This window comes from Podarcis erhardii, assembly GCF_964252035.2.
Source record: "Podarcis erhardii genome assembly, chromosome: 2".
NCBI lineage: Eukaryota > Metazoa > Chordata > Lepidosauria > Squamata > Lacertidae > Podarcis > Podarcis erhardii.
This window is the reverse complement of record NC_138498.1, coordinates 86,571,529-86,594,082: the sequence shown is the minus strand read 5'-3', so window position 1 is coordinate 86,594,082 and position 22,554 is coordinate 86,571,529. Positions and strand designations below refer to the sequence as shown.

General features: G+C 43.3%; 1 protein-coding gene across 6 annotated transcripts in view; it reads right to left on the bottom strand.

Annotated features, from left to right (window-relative positions):
• Positions 1-22,554, bottom strand: part of CHCHD6 (coiled-coil-helix-coiled-coil-helix domain containing 6) — a 196,256-nt gene that overhangs the window by 118,031 nt on the left and 55,671 nt on the right. For 2 of the 6 annotated variants that reach the window (XM_081853913.1, XM_081853915.1), the window contains exons 5-6: positions 11,456-11,476; positions 6,876-6,959 (exon numbers count right to left, since the gene is read on the bottom strand). The exons of 2 other annotated variants lie outside the window; for them this stretch is intronic. In XM_081853913.1, coding sequence (XP_081710039.1) covers positions 6,876-6,959; positions 11,456-11,476 — 105 coding nt within the window. The remainder of the gene's footprint in view (positions 1-6,875; positions 6,960-11,455; positions 11,477-22,554) is intronic. 2 more of the 6 variants (XM_081853914.1, XM_081853916.1) reach the window with 1 other exon arrangement.

Sequence of the window (22,554 nt, the reverse complement as noted above, 5' to 3'; positions counted from 1 at the left end):
AACAACTGAAAAGAGATTCTCTCCATGGGCATGCAACTGTTCAGTTATTTGTAGCAGGCTATGCCTCCAAATAAATATTTCCACGGACAAGATGAGACAAGATCAGCCTCTCTGCAATACATCTTTTCTTTTGGCACACTGTGACCAGTAGTAACTGGATGATCCTGCATTGGAGGGTAGATAACTAAATGGTATAGCTGTATCTTAAAACTCTGGTGACAGAAGGACTGTTTGGGACCTCCATAATAGATACCTCTGCTAGCAACCAATGTTCTCATCCCTGACACAGAGGCAGGTGTATCACATAAATGAGGCATTATTGGCTCAAACTGTGATCCAAGTCCACAGAAGAAGAAATTCCAAGGAGCAAACGCCCCACTGACCAATCAACATTATGAGTAAGCTAAATAAACAAGGACCACATGCACAGTGACTGAGTACGACAGCAGACTGCATTGTAGGCCAATCATGAGACATAAAGCTAGACTGGAATAGTAAAGGTAAAGGGCCCGTGGATGGTTAAGTCCAGTCATATTTGTCTATGTGATGTGGCACTCACTTCCGCTTTCAGGTCGAGGGAGCAGGCGTTTGTCCACAGACAGCTTCCCGGGTCATGTGGCCAGCATGACTAAACCGCTTCTGGCGCAACGGGACACCGTGACGGAAACCAGAGCACACAGAAACGCCATTCACCTTCCCGCCACAGCAGTACCTATTTATCTACTTGCACTGGTGTGCTTTCGAACTGGCAGGTTGGCAGGAGCTGGGACAGAGAAACGGGAGCTCACACCATCATGTGGATTCGAACCGCCAACCTTCCGATCAGCAAGCCCAAGAGGCTCAGTGGTTTAGACCAGGAATAGTACAGGAATAGTAGGTAGGGAGGAAATGGTACTTCACCTCTCCTCTATCTTACACTTTGAGAACTGTGGCACTAGGTACACCCACTGGGATGATTTCTGAATGGCATTTTCTAAATGGACCTATGAAACCAATGTCCTCTGGCCAGGAGAACACAAGAACCCCCCTTTTGGATCAAGCCCAAGGCCCGTTTGGTCCAGCGCTCTCTTCTCACTGTGACCAACAAGATGACCACGGGAAGCCAGCAAGCAGTGATCTCAATGTCCTAATGGCCTCCTGAAAAAACAGCTAAGTCTTTATCGGTAAACGGGCAACAGACATCATGTGTGTATTAAGAGAGTTAAGAAAGTCTGGAGGGGGTGTAGTTGAGGCCTCAGTCTCATAGGCAGCAATTTATGTGAAAACAACATCCACTGAAACGAATAAGCTTGCATATTATAACTGGAGGACAACCTTGATAATCCACGTGGACAGGGTCAGAGCCAAATCAGTGCCTTAGAAACAGCACAGATGGGGTAAGGGGAAGACTGTTCTTGCAGAGGTGGATCTGGGCCTCTCATTTTCACATTGAATCACCACCTTGCTTTTCGCCCCCCATCCAACTTTCCCCAAACGCCCTGAAGAGTCTAACTTTGTAATTCCAGAACATCCATCCGTGACAATCCAGCCAAACAACAGCTGTGCAGAAGTTTCCCCCTCAACTTGTCTCCCACTAAATCTCATTAAAAAAAAAAAAAAGATTTTAAAAGTTCTAAAGCAATGACTACAGAAGGGAAAAAAGTCAAGGTCTGTGTGTATTCAAGAAATGAAAGCAGAATTATATAAAAGCAGCAGCTAATATAAAAGATTGTTCGGTGCTGCGTTTTCCATCTTTCCAACCATTATAGGAATAAAATTATCCATGGAGAAGATCGAAAATCTTTTTCAAAACTAATACAATTAAGCTTTATTACACTGTTTCAAGTACATTTCTCTCCTCTGCCAGCCCCCTCCATCTCCGACTCTAATCTAAGCTCATTCTACGACAGTTGGAAGCATTCTTCTATTTTATTACCAGCAAAATGTTGGTGTTTAAGGGTCAGAAAACTATCTAGTGCCATAAAATGAGGAAACAAAACCTGCCCTTAATATTGACTTCCTATCGTGCACAGGCGACTGGGAGAAAGGGAGAAAATATCTTTCAACAACATGCAATGGAGCCGAGGGTTTAAAATACCAGCTCCTGCAGCTAGAACATCCACTAATCTTGTTTTAAAAGCCTAATTACAGCCCAATTCCAGGTATGTTTCCTTAGAAATAAGACACACTGAATTCAGTGGGATTTACTCTCAAATTAAAAGTGTGTAAGGATTGCAGCTTTAGATTTGCAGAGAAAACACAACTGGGAAGGGGGAAAGTAAGATATTTAAAAATAAACAAGCAACCATTCTGTATACATTCTCTCTGTAGCCAATAAACAACGGATACATACATAAATATTACCAGTCATTTCCACTTTAAGAAATACAAATCTAGAGAGAGAAGCACATTTAGAGGAGGAGAAATTATATATATATATATAAATCCCTTGCTTGTGAACATATGGACAACTGCGATAATTAGAGTGGATGACTGGTGGATTGTTTGAGATTTCATTGCACAATCCCCATGAAACATAAATGGAATTTAAACGCAAGCAGCAGCGTTGGGCAGTAGCTTAAATTGTTCTTTTTTAAAATTAATTACACAGATTAGATGTAGCTAAGTGTGCATAGGCAACTTGCTATGAATATGTTTTGCCGAAAAGAAAATGGAAACGGTGGCACTTGGAAAGAGGTCTGCCTTTTTTCTACAGACTAAAATTGCATGGTACTCTGAGCTATTGTCAACCAGATTTATTTCTCCATCTAGCCCAGGATTGTCTATGCTGACTGGTAGCGGCTCTCCTGGGTCCTTGGCAGAGGTCTTTCCTATCACAGACTACTTGAGATCTTTCTTATTGGAGATGCTAAGGGCTAAATCTGTGATCATCATCTGCACAACATTCAAAATGTGCTCTATGGTGCTTCTGTTAACGCTATGGTTGTCAAAGTAACACAACATACCAGTGCACAAAACCCACTGTTCTTGGGACATTTCAGACCCATGTAATGAACGTCTGCAGCACTCCTGCGTCTCAAACACTATCCTGCTGTATAATCACTGTAAACTGAAAGTTAAACCAGAACAAAGCAGGAGGGGGAGGCCTCTGGTAGTAGAGCAACACTGTTTTATACTTTGGACAGAATAGCTAGGGAAACCCAGACAGATGGGTGGGGTATAAATAATAAAATTGCTAATATTAGTAGTATCCGCCCTTTCCAAAAGAAGTCCACCTACCACTGACTCCAGCCCATCATCAAACTGACTAAATCAATCTGGGACTGGGGCCAAGAAAGCCATACAACTAAAACACTTGGTGGAAGTTAATACCGTATTTTTCGCTCTACAGGATGCACTTTTTCCTCTCCAAAAATGAAGGGGAAATGTGTGTGCGTCCTATGGAGCGAATGCAGGCTTTCGCTGAAGCCTGGAGAGTGAGAGGGGTCGATGCACACCGACCCCTCTCGCTCTCCAGGCTTCAGGAAGCTATCCGCAAGCCTTGGGAGCCCGGCGGGAGTTCCCCCCGGGCTCAGAAGGCTTGCGGATAGCAGCAAGCTCTGGGAGCGAAGGCGAGGTTGCACGCAACCTCGCCCCCCCTCCCGGACCGTTCTGGGGTTGGGGGAAGCTTGGGCTTCCTCCGCCCCAGCCCTGCGGCTAAAAAGGAACCAAGACAGCGAGCGGAATTTTTTTCTCTTTATTTCCCCCACCACCACCACCAAAAAAAGCTAGGTGCGCCCTATGGTCCGGTGCACCCTATAGAGCGAAAAATACGGTAAGTATGACAGCATTTGCAAGTTAAAAGACCATGTTGCCCAAGTACAGTGGTACCTTGGTTTATGAACTTCATCCGTTCCGGAAGTCTGTTCTTAAATCAAAGTGTGCTTTCCCATAGCAGCAGGGGACTCAATTTACAAATGGAACACACTCAACAGGAAGCGAAACATGTTCTGCTTCTAAGGCAAAGTTCCCAAACCAAACACCTACTTCTGGGTTGGCAGCGTTCTTAATCCCAGGTTGTTCATCAACTAAGCTGTTCTTAAACCAAGGTACCACTGTATTGAATTGAAATAATCATGAGTTGTGAATTACCTGTAACAACAAACCTCACAGATGTTGCAACCATATCACACACTACTCAAGCAGGCTATGCACATTATCACATTTCACAGCTGTTTGAGTAAGGCAGACAAATAGTTACACGAATGAAGCACATGGTTGGTGTGATTCTTTGTCACTGCATCAACAACAGAGATGATGCCTTCCCCTTCTCTTGGTATAAGCAGTGGCTGCCCCTACTGCCTTTCTTGAAGTCCCAGGAAAACTGGCTATATGTCTAGACCATGGATTCTCAAACTTTCTACCCCCACCCCCAGGGCGCAGTTGAGATTGCTGAAAATTACTGAGGCCCACCAGTCACAAAACTGTGGTGCAGGGGCAGAACCAGTCACAAAATGTGCCTTGGCTAAACCCCATGTTTTAGCAGAACAGTGTAACTTGTTGCTAGTTTCTTAACCACAGTCCGGTCTTCTTTTTGAGCTTCTTGGGCTCCTCCCTCCTCTTTTTCATTTATGCCTGTGTCATAAACATATGACATTTTGGATTCAGAACACAACCAGAGTTGTATGCCATACTTTGTGGGTTTGGATACTGCCTCATTTGACAACTTCCTCTGGATGGCAATAACGGTTCATCAGTTGAAACCTCCTCATATGGCACCAAGCATTGTGGGAGAGTCTTGGTAAGCATATCCTAAAGGTCATGTACAGAGCCAGGCTTATCTCCAACACTAGTGGTTCAGGATGGAAGTAGATCATCAAGTCTGAGGGCTTTATTAATTCTTCTGAAAGTGGCCAGTGACATTGGCACTGTGCTCTGGAAAGTGTTGAGGGCAACCATTAACAAGACATTATGTGAAGCTCTTTCCATGAACAGAGGAAAGTGGTCAACTAAAACATCTTTGCCTGAGAGTAGTTATTAAGTCTGGCCACTTGCTGAGGTAAGAGTACAGGTTGCTTGCAAGCATTTGCAGATGCAATTGGGCTCACAGTGACCATAAAAGCTGAATTAGTCAGTTTTCTGCAAAATGCTAGCTATGATGAAAAAAAGTTCCAATTCAATTTTTCTGGTTCTAACTGGGGGAAAAGTTTGAGAAATCAGGTTTGTAAAGGGGTTTTGTATACCTATGGAGGTACTAAAAGGTAAAGGTACCCCTGCCCGTACGGGCCAGTCGTGTCCGACTCTAGGGTTGTGCGCCCATCTCACTTAAGAGGCCGGGGGCCAGTGCTGTCCGGAGACACTTCCGGGTCACGTGGCCAGCGGGACGAAGCTGCTCTGGCGAGCCAACACCAGCGCAGCACACGGAAACGCCGTTTACCTTACCGCTATAAAGCAGTACCTATTTATCTACTGTACTTGCACTTAGGGGTGCTTTCAAACTGCTAGGTGGGCAGGAGCTGGGACCGAAAGATAGGAGCTCACCCCGCCGCGGGGATTCGAACCGCCGACCATGCGATCGGCAAGTCCTAGGCACTGAGGTTTTACCCACAGCGCCACCTGTACTATTGACCTCTAATACAGTTTGCAGTGATATTAAAGAAAGAGTGTAATTTGTCTATTATGGAAATAGACATAATATTGTTTTTCACCCTCTACTCTCCTTTTCTCACAATAAATGGAAAGAACAGACTGGCTAAGCTTCTGCAGACATGATGAGAAACAAATAAATTTAAACAGCATTCGCTAGGCTGAGGACACTTCTCTTAGCACCTTGTGTACCTGGTTTCTGAGTTGTGTCAGTCAGTTTAACTGGGTAGAATAGAACTGAAAAGCCATTCAGAATAAAAACATCAAAATGTTATTAAATTAAGAAAGGGTGCCTCTAAACATAGCAAATCATACCTCGCCATACTGAGAACTACCTGGAGCGTAGGGTTGTGGAAGACTGATATCAATATTTTATTTTTTAAAAAATCAGTGTTGTTTGGGTACATTTCACCCCACCTTTATAAACATTAAGTATCCACTTTCAAAAAACAGAAACAACCCCCCCCCCAAAAAAAATCAGAGGTACCAAGCCTGTCAAGAGATTTAATTGCTTTAAAATTATGGAATATTATTCTTCACACATTTTTAAAGCTATTGTGAGCATTGCTTCATTTAGCTAGGAATTGAAAAGAACACATTAGTTCCTAAGAAATAATGTGGTTGCTCCAATTCTTATGCCATCAATTTTTAAAACTCATCCTGGTAAACAATTAAACAGAAATGCAAACCACACATTCAGGGGAGAGATTCAAATCCCTAAATGGATTTGAAAAGGTCATTTTAGGCTGAAAAGATGCTTGATGGTATCTCTTTAAATCATGTTCATTTCAAAGGCTTATCTAGCAAAGGAGCAGACAACATTTTGCAGCAACACACTTTGATCTGTTGGTTTCCCAAGAGATAAATTAATAATAACAACTTTAATTCATATGTACGGAATGATCTGAGGTTATTTTCACAGGGTTTTTTTTAAAAATCCACAGATTTTTTTTTTAACAAAGGGAATTTTAAAAAGGTGACATAGCTTTCAACCAAACCCATAGTATGGGGTCGGGGTGGGGGGACTATGAATTATAAACGAGGTGGCTTTTTTTAATAATAATAAAAAAGAAAATCATCCAGTTAAAAACCAATTATCCTTTAAAATGTGAGTTGCTTAAAAGGTTCAGCTTGTGAAGCAGTTTAACAGTGTGTGATGAGGAGGAGGCCCCAACAGATACATAATAGGGGCTGGCAGTCCCAGGTTTCAGCACAATGGTTCTCATTTCTCTTCTCTGCTGATCCACTCAGATAGATGTCTGATCTTGTTAGCATTCAGCCACTGCAAATAAAAGACAACGCTGCCTCACCTTCTTCTCAATGTGGGCCAACTGCTCCTTGTAGAAGGTGCCTCTCCTCTTCAGTTCTTCATCCTTCCACTGCAGTTCCTGGGACTGCAAGGAAATACAAAACAAGGTGTTCACAAAAGAGAAGGAAGGAAGGAAGGAAGGAAGGAAGGAAGGAAGGAAGGAGATAGCCATGGTTGGGAGAAGGCTTGGGATAGGGTATAGATTGAAAGCAATTCCAATATGCCACACTACACCAGAATGCTTGCAAGGCAAATGTTGTTTCTCTCAGAATGAATTATTTCAGCTTGACATACTATTTAATGCTTTCATTTTCTGTGCCTCATAATGAAAAGGTTGCCAAGATAAATACTCTTGAGGTGCTTCGACTTGGAGTGACCAGATGTCTCTACCATGGCTACAGCAAGTAGAACTGCTAGAGCAAGGTATGCAGCACAATGAAGTGTTAGAGTCTTGAACTAGTACAGGGTATGTACCATCTCAGACTGCAGGTTGGAGGCTTCCATGTCTGAATGCTTTCTACGTTTTAAGAAAGAAACCAGGACCCACTTAGCTTCAAACACTAGATTACTGGGGGCTCCCAAATCATTGTCAGGAACCAAAGATGCACCGATCACCTTCCAACTAAGAATCCTGCAGGTGCCAGGTATCACTTTGAACTTCACAGGGCACCTTTTAGGCTTTCCTCCTGCTCACCACCTCACCATTCCTTAGCTGCATAATAATCAGGAGGTTCAGAGCGAAATTGAGAATAGTGATAAGGACCCCAGAACTCAGATTGCACTGTCACAACAGGACACATGAATCATTGCCTAAAGCATGTAGGCCAACGATAAGGGAGGGGGCTATGACAGATGTAACATAAAATGAATTGCCATCCCTCCCCCTCTCCAGAACTGGCTCTGATTAAGCAGCCCAGTCAGAAGTGTTCCCTGTGGGCTCAGAGCTGTCATTTTATGGCCAGCTGCCATCCCAAGGAAAAGAAATAACAGAGAATAATAGAAATCTGAAAATGCAAGTTGTCAGTCTTTTCCTTCTCCATTTTTCTCTGGTGGAAGACAAACCATGGGGTCAGAGAGTTGGCATTTGACCAGTCAACAATCTTGCCTAGCCAAATCCCTATAAACAGAGAGGATGTTGAACATGCTAAGAGGAGGATGCTTCGCAGGTAAGTAAATCCTGTTCTTACCAACACCAAAACCTAGCAACCTCACTTCATTTGCCATGCACACATGATGCCATCAAGGATACAGCTAGCAGTTAATTCAAATAAAGCACCAGGCACATGTATAGCTTTAGAGCACAGGTGGGTCACATGGAGCCCCTGGCCCAATTTAATGTGAGTGGAAAGGAGGACAAAACAAAGGGAAAGGTGGTAGCAGAAATGAGTAATAAAGGATGGCAGAAAAGGAACACTGGAGAGATAGAAAGTGGGGTAACCCATCTGTCTTTGGCTCTGTCTTTGCCCACTTCTGACCCCAGTCCCACTGGCATGCTGCCCCTGGCAGATATCCCCTGAGGCAATAGTAAGGAGGTTGTCTACCCCTACTTTAGACTATGTTTGTTTGACTAAGATGTCCAATGAGGCTTTTCAAAACCAATTAAAATTAGGCTGGCAAATTCTTCTTCTTTCTACTTCCTACTTCCTCCCAGATCAGGATAATTAAAAGGAACACCCCCAGGCCATAGCAAACAGGGAAAGCAGAAGCTTTCTGCTTCTGATTCCCATCCTGAGCAACATTCTTTGATTCTTCCAGCTACTATGGGAGAGACAGAAGTACATCCTCACATGCCTTCCTTTGGTGTGAGAAAGAGTTGCTATGAAAGATGAATATCCTTAATTTTAATACATACTAATCACAGCTTTTCCTCAGGATTTAATGAAGCAACAAGAGACTAACATCGTAAGCAAAGCTTCCACTCCTGACCGATGAAGATCTAAAACAGAGAACCTGAAATGGTTGGAGTATTGACAAAGCAATGCCGGAATATTGCTGCTCAGCCTTCCCACTAGCCCAATAGTACGACTTCCATTATAGATTAGAGGTGGTAGAGGGAGGGAGGGAGGGAAAAGTTCTTGCAACTTTAAGACTTGTTCTCAATAACATATTCATTTCAAAATGATACTCATGAGAGAGCTAAGGCAGAAAGGAAAATGAACCTCAAAACATTCTGCTCAGCTTAAAAAGATGCTTTTGGTTTTTAACTTCACCTCCAGCTGTTATTACTGCGAACTGAAATACGCATTGTTGTTATGCTTGAAATATGTATTGGTAAACCTAGAGAGGGTGTCATTTGAAATATCACCATATCAAACATTACAAAACTGGGTTAGGCAATCAGGGACATTTTGTATGAATACAGGGTATTTATTAAGAGCTCACTTTATCCTGCTACTTATTCCCCACCTGAAGTCAGAAGCCCTGTGATGTCCCAAAGCAAGCTGGCTTCTGTGAAAATTACAATTTCAGAGAGTATGGACACCACAGGTAGCCAACAAAGTTTCAGACACTGCGAGTAAAATGCTTATACCAGCAGAAAAAAATGAGAATGTGGTAGGGAAATGTTACATACCAATTCTAATTAGAAAGTTTCCAGTCTCCTTCTACAGCTTCATGTGTACTCCCCACCCTTTCCAAAAAGAGTTGAATCCTGCCCCTAACAGGGCCGGCCCACCCATGAGGCAAGGTGAGGTGATTGCTTCAGGCAGCTGGATGTATGGGGGTGGCAGATCCCTCGTTCCTGATGTAGATCTTCACATACCCCTTCTTCTCTGACAGGGAGGAGGGCACCATTTTGTGGTTCGCCTCAGGTGCCAAAATGCCTCGGGCTGGCCTTAGGTCCTGGACAATATGGGGTAGGCTGTGGGTATGTGTGTAAGAGCAAGGAGCGGATTGGAAACTTCTGTGAATTTCCTTAAGTTATCTACCTCTAGGACTCAATTCTGATTTGGGGTAATTTCCCCTTATCCCAGCACCCTCCTACAATCCATCCCATATTCTTCAGGAACAGGCTCTGAACCCTCCAGAGAGGGTTTTTTTGTTTGTTTGTTTGTTTTGTTTTGTTTTTTTGAAGGGGGGACACAAGTAGCTGCAGGAGGGAAGAGGTGATGGAAAATATTCCTGCTGTTAAGTTATCTTAAGATCCAAGCCAGCAGAGCTTGCGGGATGATCAAAGACAAAGCCACCAATATATTATACAATGGGATTTGCTCACAGGGTAAATCAATCAAATTATAATGAAACTATAGTCTTGATTTAATTATTTATTTTTATACTGAGCATGTACAGAATATCTTTTCATCACTACTGAGTACTCACAACAGAAAGCACCCATTTGATTAGTTCCGTCTGTTCTTCTATTTCTTAAATCTTCCCTTGGCAATAATGCTTGTCAGTAGTATATTGTGCTACGTCTGGCCCATTTAGAAAATAATGACTAGCTAGCAGTACAAACCTAGACCTAGTCTGTAGACCAGTCTGCTAGGTTACCAGACTCTCCTCTGCATCAGGAGAGCTAGAAATTTGTCTTTTAAAAAGGATGCTAAATAAATTCCAAACTTGCAAGGTACACAAAGTGAATATGGTTCTTGGCACACAAGGCTGAAAGAAGGCAGAGGACTACAAATAAGGATTACACTCCATTACCGTATTTTTCGCCCCATAGGACACACCGCCCCATAGGATGCAGCTAATTTTGGGGGGGGAATAAAGGGGGGGAATTTCCCCCCCCCCCCAGGCACAGGGCAGGCACGGGGGAAGCCCGAGCTTCCCCCAACCCCAGAACAGCCTGCTATCCGCAAGCCTAGGGAGCCGCGCCGGTCTCCCCAGGCTTGCGGAGAGGTGCGCGAAGCCCGGGCGCGCTCTTCAGCGCGCACCAGGCTTCGGAATGCAGGCAGCTCTGCGCCACACTCTGGAGCCCCGCGCGGCTTCGCACCAGGCTCCAGAGGGTGGCGCAGAGCTGCAGGAAAGCCTGCATTCGCCCCATAAGACGCACACACATTTCCCCTTCATTTTTGGAGGGGGAAAAGTGCGTCCTATAGGGCGAAAGATACAGTAGTTTGCTTTCTGCCCTTCAGAAGTATTTGATAGACTTCTCACTTATTACACCAGGCTTCTCAGGCCTGCCAAGTCTTTCTAAAGTTATTTGTCTTCTCTATTTCACATCAGCATAATTCATTTAGGTCTCCAACCCATTCTGAATGAAAGAAGAAAAAGGAAGATTTACTACAGGGTAAGGGAGCACCAAATGAGTTCTAAACAACCAGCCACCAAGACAACTTTATATTCCATCCATTCAGTTACTTGAAGGTTTGGCTGGTCAACCCATCCTATCAAGTTTGGTACCAGCAGCTGCAAATATCACTATACCCCTCAAAACCTACAGAAAATATTTTATGAATAAAATGTGATTTTCTGGCTTAACATCTTTTTAAATTGTAATGACAAAAAATAAAGCCCTGCATCAGCAATGACAATTGTATATGTGTAGTAACGACGTGATACTCTGTTATTTCTTTACTTTATCTCGCAGCTAATTCAAAGGGGAGGATTATATGCATGCAGGGGAGAACAGGAGCTTACCCAGGCATCCAAATCCACAGGCTGAGCGACAGAGTGAAGGAAGAGAGAAATGGAAGAGAGAACAAGTCAGTGATTTATGGAGAACACCTATTGCTATACAATAAAGCTCTTAATAGGACCCCCCACACGAGAGGAAAGTGTATTTTAAAAATGACAAGCATTTTAAACAATGACGTCAAGTCTCCCTGTTGCTACTGTCCTGTAAGTGAATGCCAAAAAAATACGACTGAGATGGGTGGGTGGGAATGCAATCTCAAGGAATGATTCTTCATATCCCTGTAGAGCACACTCTAAGCAAAGGTCCTTGGATGTCTAAGCAAAGGACCTTGGAGTCAAACAAGGCCCTGCACACTCTTACAGAGACCAACAATGGCATCTGAAACTGGGGGTCATGATATGTATACTAAAAGAAAACAGGCACAGCATGGGGGGCAGGGGGGAGAGAGTACCAGGGTGATTTCCCTGGGTGCAAAAAAAAATTAGGGGCCCGTCTCTGCAGCTGCCGCCCCGACCAGAGGCGCTTCCCATCCCACCCTCACCTGAGCAGCATACCGAGGAGCTGGGAGAGTCGAGTCCCTTGCATCCCTTGGCTGCGGGGCGTCCTCTGGCCAGACAGCAAGTCTTAGGGGGGTGGCAGTGCCCCAGCCTGAGGAGGCATGCACACATGTCCTGCTGCTGCTCTGCAGCTCTGTCCGGTAGCAGTGCCGCATGGAGGCACCAGTAAGGGGATGCAATACTTGCCTTACCCTGGGTGCTGGCAACCCATGCTACACCACTGGCCAGAAGGTGTGATGCTTCCAATTTCCCCAAGACAACTTGTTTTTCCCCTGCCCAAGGTTGGCTTACAATGATAATTGGAATATATGAGGAGGGCAAGGTGGAAGAGGAGGAAGGTAAAAGGACAAACCTAAAGCTGGAAGGAACCCTGAAATTGTCCACTCCAACTACTGGATACCCTGTGCTTGTAAGCCTCCTCAGAAAGAAGTGATTGTCTACTAGGAAGAAGAGTCCATAGCCTCTTTTGACTACCCTGCTCAACTAACTTCTGCAGGCAGAAAAACATTTCTGGATAATCCATCTAAGGGTACAATCCTATGCACACTTACCTGGAAGAAAGTCCCATTGAACCCAATGGTGCTTGCTACTGTATAAGTATGTATAGCTGCAAATTGAAGCCATCAGCCCTTGCTTTGTCCTCGTAAGCAGCTGCTTTCCTACTTCTCTACCACAGCCTTTTGCTGAAAATGGGACATGTCTGCCCATTCATTCTCTGCAAAAAACCCCTTCTCCCTAAAAGGCCAGTTCACACTAGCAAACTCTCCCTCAAGACTGTGCAATTACACCAGCACACAGTGTAAGGTTGGTGTAAACCAAGCACACGGTTTCCAGCAAATGTGATCATGGAAATGGCAGTCAGCTCCCCACAGTTCACAGCAGCCTTTCTCCACACAGCTAGTCAAGGAGTGGTGTGTGTGTGTGTGTGTGTGTGTGTGTGTGTGTGTGTAGTAGCTTCAAGGTGAAGACCCAGTTGTTTCACTAGTATGATTCCTTCTGGAGCTGTGCTGGAGGTTTTTTTTACTTAATAGGGTGATCCTTGTTCTAGATAGACGTACATTATACAGCCAGACCAATACCAAGCTGTTTTCCTCTCTCCCTTTTCTTAGCAAGCAGATTATTTAAGGACTTCACAGTGAAGCCACACAGACTGCAGGGAGCTCAGTCTGCTCACAAAAATAAACTGCAACACACACACACACACACACACACACACACACACACACTTTTTATTATTATTATTTTGACTTAAGCAATAACCCAGCAGCAGCAGAGTAAGTACAAGACAATAAACATCTCTCATACCCATAAACTTCCTGGCTTCAGACTGAGGTGTTTATGAGGAAGCCAGCGCACTCATTTGTTGTCAAGGGCCGCTGAGTCTCCCATACTTCTTGGGGCTACACTGGCTTGGCAGCCTATTCTTTAAGTGGTAACTTCTTCTGAGGTCTGGCCTTTATTATCGTGATTATTTATCTGAAGGGGGTCCGGTGAGGTGGGACGAATGTTCTTGTTGGCCACAGTTCAGAGCTGAAGCTGACAGAGAGACAGAAAATGGCTCCCCATTTATATGAGTTGCTGTCATTTTAAACAGCACAGATAAGTTACCCAAGGAGGTGGAAGGATTATGTGAAATTGGCTGCACATTGCCTGCCTAACCTCCTGCCCCCCTCTTGCCACTGCCCTGGATGGAATTAAATGTCTACAGGTCAGGCAGGTGAGCCAATTTCCTCCCTCCTCTAAGAGAACAAGGATAAGACTGTCATTAGCCCCCAACAGCACACCACACATGCAGCATGTTCGCTGGCAATCAATAACTTGATCATGACAACAGTCTGGTTCAAGCAATGCTTTCTCTCTGCAGTAGACTGCAAATACAGGTAGAGAGAGAAAGCATTGTTTGAACCAGACATACACTATATATACCTTAAATGCACTATATTTATTCACAGCCACAGTGTGTGTGTGTGTGTGTGTGTGTACACAGTCAGATGTCAGCATGACAGGCGATGGATGGCATATTTAAAAAGGAAATGCTCTCTCTCCAGTGCATCATCGATCTCAGGCTAGGATGACTATAGGCAACACTTTACCAAATGGTAATCTACTACAGTGTTCATATATTGGCCTTTCGGCAAGCTGGTTCTACCGAACAATGAGGAAAATTCTACCAGACTTTCCTGCAGCTGTTCAGAAATCCAGGGGAGTGGTAATACTCTCCACAACATTAGGAAAGGTGTTATATTAAAATGGCTTACTGTGTAGTAGTAGTTGGCTGACATCTGTCTGTCTCAGGGACAATAGAGTGTGCCTTTGGGGGTGAAGTCAAACCACTGGAGAATAGTAAGTTACTACTTGGGAAGTGGTAACTATATTCACCCTTAGCCTGCCACATACAGTGGTACCTCGGGTTACATACGCTTCAGGTTACATACGCTTCATGTTACAGACTCCGTTAACCCAGAAATAGTGCTTCAGGTTAAGAACTTTGCTTCAGGATAAGAACAGAAATCATGCTCCGGCGGCGCGGTGGCAGCAGGAGGCCCTATTAGCTAAAGTGGTGCTTCAGGTTAAGAACAGTTTCAAGTTAAGAACAGACCTCCGGAACGAATTAAGTACTTAACCTGAGGTATCACTGTACAGTGGTGCCTCGCAAGACGAAAATAATTCATTCCACGAGTCTCTTCGTCTCTAGCGGTTTTTTCGTTTTGCGAAGCATGGCCATTAGCGGCTTAGCGCTATTAGCGGCTTAGCGGCTATTAGCGGCTTAGCGGCTTAGAAAAAGGGGGGGAAAGGGAAAAAACTCGCAAGACATTTTCGTCTTGCGAAGCAAGCCCATAGGGAAATTCGTCTTGCGAAGCACCTCGAAAAACGGAAAACCCTTTCGTCTAGCGAGTTTTTCGTCTTACGAGGCATTCGTCTTGCGGGGCACCACTGTACAGCTGTTATTCTGCTTGAACTACACCACCCGTTCTTCCATCCACACAAATTTGTTTTGTGTAAATACTGATTCTTTAAATCACAGTGCTCATAGCTGGCTCAGAAAATGGGACATTTGAACTCTTTTTTAAAAAAGAAGAAGAATGGGATCTCTCTAGATTATTCATAAAACGAAACAGTTCATGATTCTTCATTTGTTATAGCTATTACATAAATACTAAAGCCTCATTTTCTAAAGCTATAGGTTCACACCTTCCACAGAGAATAAAATTAGAGGGCAATAAAAATGGAAGAACCTTATTAAAGAGATTAGGTGTAAAAGAACACAATATATTGCTAGAAAAAGCCAAAGGATACTGATTAAAGGACAATATAAGGAGGCGAACATTACAGAGGGGTTTCATTGCCATTATCATTCAGAAGGCACAATGTCCAAGCTGCATTAACTAATATTGACTGATAACACATTTGGAGAAGCAAGTGTTGGTTTTCAAGCTTAAGTTGCTTGGCTAAGAGTAAAACACCATTTTCTTTTTTTATTCTCTGCCCAAACAGGCATGGCTTTCAACTCTGCCAGTACCTGAGCCATATAATAACTCCTGGCCAAACAAAGCTAAAGCAAATAGTACAAAATCAACTTTTCAACAAGCATTGTAGGGAGACATTACAGCAAACCATACTAAGGGAGACTTATTCCTGTATGGTCTGTGGAAGGGAGGGGGGCAGCAACCCAAGAACAGCTTGATTTTGGCTGCAAAGGTCACTAATACTATAATTTTTTTTAAAGTTGGGTGTGACTTTAAAAATGATTTTAAAGGGCTGTAACTCACTGGTAGAGCACATGTTTGGTATGTCAAACTGCTCAGGTTCAATCACCAGCATCTCCAAATAGGGCTAGGAGAGACTCCTGCCTGACATCCTGGAAGGTCACTGCCAGTCAGTGCAGACAATATTGAGCTAGATTGACCAGTGGTCCAACTCTATATAAGGTAGCTTCCTGTGTCTCCTTATAGTTAACAATCATTTCTCAAAGGATAAAATAATGGAATAAATGCCTTATACTTCAATGTCCACTTGAAGCAAACTCTTAACACTTGTGGGATGCGGTCAGAAATGTGTGCACATGGCAGCTTCCTCATCCTGAGCCTAAGAGTTATTTTCAGCATTATGCAGAGGTAAACTCAAGTTTGCCACTAAGTGTGTATTAAATGGAGCTGCAGCCAATCACACATTCCTGTCAAGCATACCAGTATAATATGTGAGTTTTGCAAGCACATTTATCACAGTTACTCTTCCCACTTTTTCAGAGGTACACTTAAAAGTATCTTCAGTTTACCGACCAAAAAAAAGGAGATGTCACCATTGATAGACATAAGAAAAGAAGTGACAGCAGCAGGAGGAGAACAAGAAGAAACAACAACAACTCTAGGTGCATTTTGGAGTCACTATAAAGTAACTTGTATTAGACAATTGCTACTAGAGGGGTGTCCCAAAGGAAGAATTTCTGCCAAAACTGTGCTGGGTCTGGCATAAACCATCTTTCTAGCACCGAGACATTTTTCTTCTTTATTTGTCTGATCTGTAGGTTCCCACATTAAAAAATGTGATGCATGAAGTCACATGTGAAAAGGCAGAATAGATGTTTAACAAAATTCTATTGGTAAACTGACATTTCTGCATTAGGTTGGCATTGTTATCCCAAGCAATAGTATCGCCATTCCTCCCAATATGGAAGCTGTTCAATAATCGTAATACATTTTGCTTAACTGTCCCAAGTTCAGTTGCAATGTATCAGAGATAGGATGATCAAATATTGCACAGAATCTGTCTGATCCAGTATCACCAGCATAAAATGTTAGCATGCCTGCTTTCAGGTTGAACAGGAGTTGGTCATGCTGGCTGGGGCTCGTAAGAAGGGAGAACTTCATTTTCACAAATGAAATTTAAGCTAGTTTAGCCATGCAGGACTTTTGAAACCATCTACAACATTTTCCTCTTCATAGCACACACCAGTGACCTGATCTATACTATACACTAATCCCTTTGGCAGAAGTGATAAAGTGCTCCTACCCCTTACTGAGAAGCAGTACCCCCAGGGTGAGCAGGGGGGTCATCGATTAGTGCTTCTCTCACCCCCATTTCAGCTTGATGGCAGCAGCTGGTAGGGGGCCTGAAATGTGCGATATGATTACCTTTATTCAGACAGCAACTTCTGCTTCTTGTTCCAGCCAGGCTTGTGTGCTGGAGAACCTTACCGTAAAGGGGCTAATCCCACAGCCAAGGAAACATAGAGACCACAGCTCCATGGGACACAGGGCGGTGCTCTCTTCCACACAGAGAAAGGGTCAGCAGAAGACAACACACTGAAGGCTGACATAGTACAAATTTAGAAGAATGGAGGGGAAGTTCACAGTATCCCTGAGTAGCTCCCAAAACTTCTAAACGAAAGCATCAGAAGTATCTGTGTCACACCAGACTACCTGTGGGTCAGACCTCATTTCCTAGATAAGGGAAGATTGGGGTGTTTTCTTTTCTTCATGAAAAATTTACATAGCCCAAGGTGTTTCTATGGTGATATGTATTAGAGAACTTCAAAGCTGCAACTAGGTCCTTATTTTCTAGGTCTCTTTCCTTTTCCCCTTCACTGTCAAACACTTTTTCTGTAATGGGAGACTGAAGCCAGCATCAGTATTAAATGTAACAGGAGGCAGAGATGCAGCCACTTCAGCTGACAAGAGGAAGAAGCAGGGAGAGAAGGAGCCGACAGCAGTAGGATCAATTTTGGAGAACAGCTCTGGTGAAAATTGCCCATTCCAATGTATCCCCAATGTATACATTTTTATAAACACTGTAGATGAAAAGCTGCAGTAAAGATCTGTTCTCCTTTGTGATTCAAGGGCAACAACACTCCTAATACTTCAGTAGTGCCTGCAAATAGGCTTGCTTTGCCCAGAGCTGATACTGTTACTTTTGTGGTGAATGAAGACTGACTGAAATGCCTTACAAAATACCAGAATAAACCAGACCCTCATGGTTTTCTTTAAACATTTAACCCCCATCAAAGGGGTCTCCCTTTCCCTTCTTCCAACTCTTGAAAACAAACACCTGTCAACAAGAGAAATACTAAAGGCCTTAAAATCGAGAGAGAGAGAGAGAGAGAGAGAGAGAGAGAGACCAAGCAATGCAGAATATTGCCTAAGGCCTTCAGATGCCAACAGCTGCTACACTGAAAAATTCAGGAAAGTCACCCTCATTCCAGAATCTTGTACTTTTACTATATATACTGTTCCTATTACAGTCAGTTCTACAGGCCCATGGGGTTGCCTTCCACTTTAAAACAAAGGCCCTCTGAAAACATATATTCCCACCCCACACAGCAACGTGCCCCAGATTGTACCTATGAATTGAGCATGGAAGCCCAAGTTCATATACACAGTCCTCTCCCAGCCTTCCAAACTGTATGGCCAAACCAGGAGATGATTAATTGCTGGATTTCCCTGACCATGAGAGATAAATCACTTGCTCAGTCAGGAAAAATCTCCATAGGATTTCTCCATTCAATAATTAAATATCTCCCTACAATAAGTGGAAGAGAAAAGTGAACAAATGAGCATGAGGCCTATTCTTTGTTTTTTGTTTTGTTTTTCTTTTGAGATCTTTTGAACAGGGATCACCTTGTTATTGTTAATATTAATCATTACTATTAGCAGTCATGGGCAAAGTTGGTGAAAACTTCCAACTAGTTGAAGTTAAAAGTTAGCAGTCCTTTAACTTAGCTCAAATTAATTTTAAAGTTAAATATATCCCGTCTCAAGTAGTTTAAAACTCAAGATAAAAAGAAAGTAGCTAGATAAAAGCTGATTTGTGAAAACAGCGTAAAACAGTGAGTTGCCTTGTAGGATCATTGTTCATTTCCAAATGGAATGAGTAAGTTTCTTTGCCATATGCCCACAGAGGCACAACAACCTACTTGAACTTGCCTGGTTCACCCGAAAACATTATACTTGCACAAAGAAAGTTAGCATGTCAGAGAGATGGGTTCTGCTCCTATTTCTCCCGGGTGTGTGGGTACAAGTCTCCACTTGCTGTCTGAAAAAGCACAGTGGTTAGAACTACACCAAATAATAAACTGATAAATAATAATAATAATAATAATAATAATAATAATAATAATAATAAAAAATTATGTATACCCTGCCCATCTGGCTGGGTTTCCCCAGCCACTCCGAGCTGCTTCCAACAAAATACTAAAATACAATAGTCTGTTAAACATTAAAAGCTTCCCTAAACAGGGCTGCCTTCAGATGTCTTCTAAAAGTCTGGTAGCTGTTTTTCTCTTTGACATCTGGTGGGAGAGCGTTCCACAGGGCAGGTGCCACTACCGAGAAGGCCCTCTGCCTGGTTCCCTGTAACATGAAAGAACTCTCCTACATGGAAGCACAAATTACTCTTGCCCTTCTTAAAACATTGGGTCTAGGTACAGCATAATAATTAGTAAAATAGAAAGCTGCTTTATCCCATCCAACTCTAACTTGCCTACACTAACTGGCAGTAGCTCTCCAGGATTCAGGCAAGGGTCTTTCCCAGCCCTAGATGAAGATGCTGGGGATGAAATCTGGGACCTTCTCCTTGCACTCTATTGTAGAGCTAAGGCCTCTCCTCTAGTTATTATATTAATGGTGCAAACACTGTTAAAATGGTATATTATGACTATACTGGCACAATAGGAAGAATGAATCTCAATCTCTCTCCCTCTCTCTCTCTGACACCCCCTCCTTCCAATGCAACATTATATACGTAATTGCTGTTTTCCTGTTCTCATACTTCAGGTACTAGCAATTCCCAAGCCCAAGACTCTAGAGAAGGAAGCCCGGTGGTATAATCCACTACAACAAATCCTCCGTTTCTGCCAAACTAGCTATCATAAGATTAGAAATCTAATTTCTCTTCATTTATGAGGCTTCTCACAAGCACTCTTGGGGTCTGAAGAGAACGCACTCAGCTTTGGGGCTACAGTTTAATAAAGGGCAATATGGTTTTATTATCTGCAGTGCCTGGGTAAGGAAATCCTATGAAATCTTCAGAGATCATGGCTCTGCATTACTTCTTGTTCTCTGGAGTTGTAGTTATCTCCTCTCCTGCTGCAAGGTCACACTGCAGGCTGAAACCTGTCCTTTAAACAATCACCACCACCACACACACAAATCAGAGCTCTACTGCCTATTGCCTCAAGGAATCCTATTGTGTTAGTCCCGGTTTTCTGCATGTCTTTAACTGCATGGATATAGACACAAACATTATTGTCTAGAAGTCAGAATTCTGAAATTCGGTTATTGGCACTTCTAGTCTGCCAATCCTTTCCAGCTGGCCTTCAGAGAGTGTCTACTTTCTCCCTCCATGACCTCCACACCATTTTTTGCTGCTCACTGTGGCTTTTGACACCTCAGCCCTGCCCTGACTGCTACGCTCTGTTACAATACTATTAATGCATACATACCTGTACTGCGCTTACATGTTCCTGAGAAGCCTGATTCAGCTGCAACTCTGCACGTGCCCTGAAACTATGTGTCTGTTTAGCTGCACTTTGAGCAAAAGTGTGATTCAATTACAATCTAACAGAGAAAGCAACACTGGTTTAAGCAGAATACTCTATGGTAGAAGCAGTTATGGTATGGGACAGAATATAAGTGCCAACCTAATTAGTCCCCAGAACCTTTGCAGTGTCCTGTGAAAGAATACACTCCTATTAACCCTCAAGGGCTTCCGCTGGCAAACATCCTCCACCAGTAATTGGATTAAGTCTACATTTGCATTTCCTTGCAAACCTCCTCACAATGGACAACTGAGTTTTGATTAGCCAGAGACCCCCTGTGACCTCCCTGCCACTCTGTAACGGAAGACTTCTATTAATGTCTGGTAACAATTCAGTATCTGAATTACTTAGCGTTCAGTGACCCTTTTCATCTAGTCCCATAATCCTTGTATAGCATACCACTCTTCAGGAAGTATCTTTCCTGTAACTGGACATTGTGTTAATACCCAAACTGTTGAGCATTTTCAAATTCTCTAGAAGGCTGTGCCATACCTCTCTTTACTTCAAGCCTACTCTAACTCGGTGGATGCCAGCAGCAGCAAGCCTTCTCTCAGCAGTGGTTGTTATTCTCTTCAGGATTTGTCGGGAACCTTGCAGAAAGCCTGTGTTAACCCATAAGGAAAGCCTTTTCTATTTTGGGACTCTAGTAGAAGGGTTCTAAGGAACCCAGGATGAGCACTGTGCTTTGGCTCAAAAGCCACCTTATCATTCATACTGCTCTGCCCTGATCCTGAACCTTTTGAGTAAGCAGAGGTAGATAGCTATATCTGCAAACTGTAAGGGACCCACCACTCACTCACTGAAAAGCTGCCAGGAACTCCAAGCTCACTAATGATCGTGCCATCACAGGTCACTCAGGAAAGTGCTTCTCTTGCTCCAACTTCCTTGGACAGATAATTATTAGTATCTTGCTTCACACTCCTACTTTTAGTTTCCTATTTCTCTAATCTCACTTTCTTTCAACCCGCCCATTATTCAAACCTCAGGTAATTTGCATTACTGCTTTTGCCCCTGATGGGTTTAGGCTGGTGTGACAACCCTGCTGGTTCCCACTCCATCTAAAGCCACTCTTGAGTTTGGGTACCCTGTGTAAATTGTGGCTACTAACCATTTTCTTATTTTATATTTCTGTACTGTGGCTTCAAGCGGCAAAGCCATTTTACTCAGTGTACACACCATGTTGTGTAAACAAACGCTATATATTCATTTACATTAACCGTTGTTGGTTCTTGCTAATTCTCCCAAGGAAGCAAGTCAGTACTGGCATTTCTAGGTTCAAAATGGGTCCCTTTGATAACAGGGGGAAGAAGAAGAAGAGTTTGGATATGATATCCCGCCTTTCACTCCCCTTCAGGAGTCTCAAAGCGGCTAACATTCTCCTTTCCCTTCCTTCCCCACAACAAACACTCTGTGAGGTGAGTGGGGCTGAGAGACTTCAAAGAAGTGTGACTGGCCCAAGGTCACCCAGCAGCTGCATGTGGAGGAGCGGAGACGCGAACCCGGTTCCCCAGATTACGTGACTAACCACTACACCACACTGGCTCTCGCCAGACACATGTTTACAATTACATGAGAACGAAGTCCCAAGGAGATCTCTTAGCACAGATTAAAATGCAGAAGGTACAACTGCGTTGACATTTACCTTGCTTAAAACTGGTGAAAGTGTTGCTTCACATGGCCTAGACTGCAGCTCTATTTGGTCCTCTTTTCCTGTTTCTAATGTGCATTATCTTCTCTGAATGTTCACATTTGAGCCCTTTAATACTTCATTTAATAATAATAATAATAATAATTATAATATCACTCAAAATGCATCAGTGAAGGGGCTGCTCCTTTTCTGCCCTCTTAAGACCAAGTGTTTCTGGTTCTGTTACTGTGCACTTGTTCAAATAAACAAAGAATGCAAGAAGAGCCAGACAGAAAACTGGCCACTGGGGTCCTACACAATCCACAGGTAACATTATTTCCAGCCACACGCATTTCTGTAATATAATAAATATGCCACTCTTCA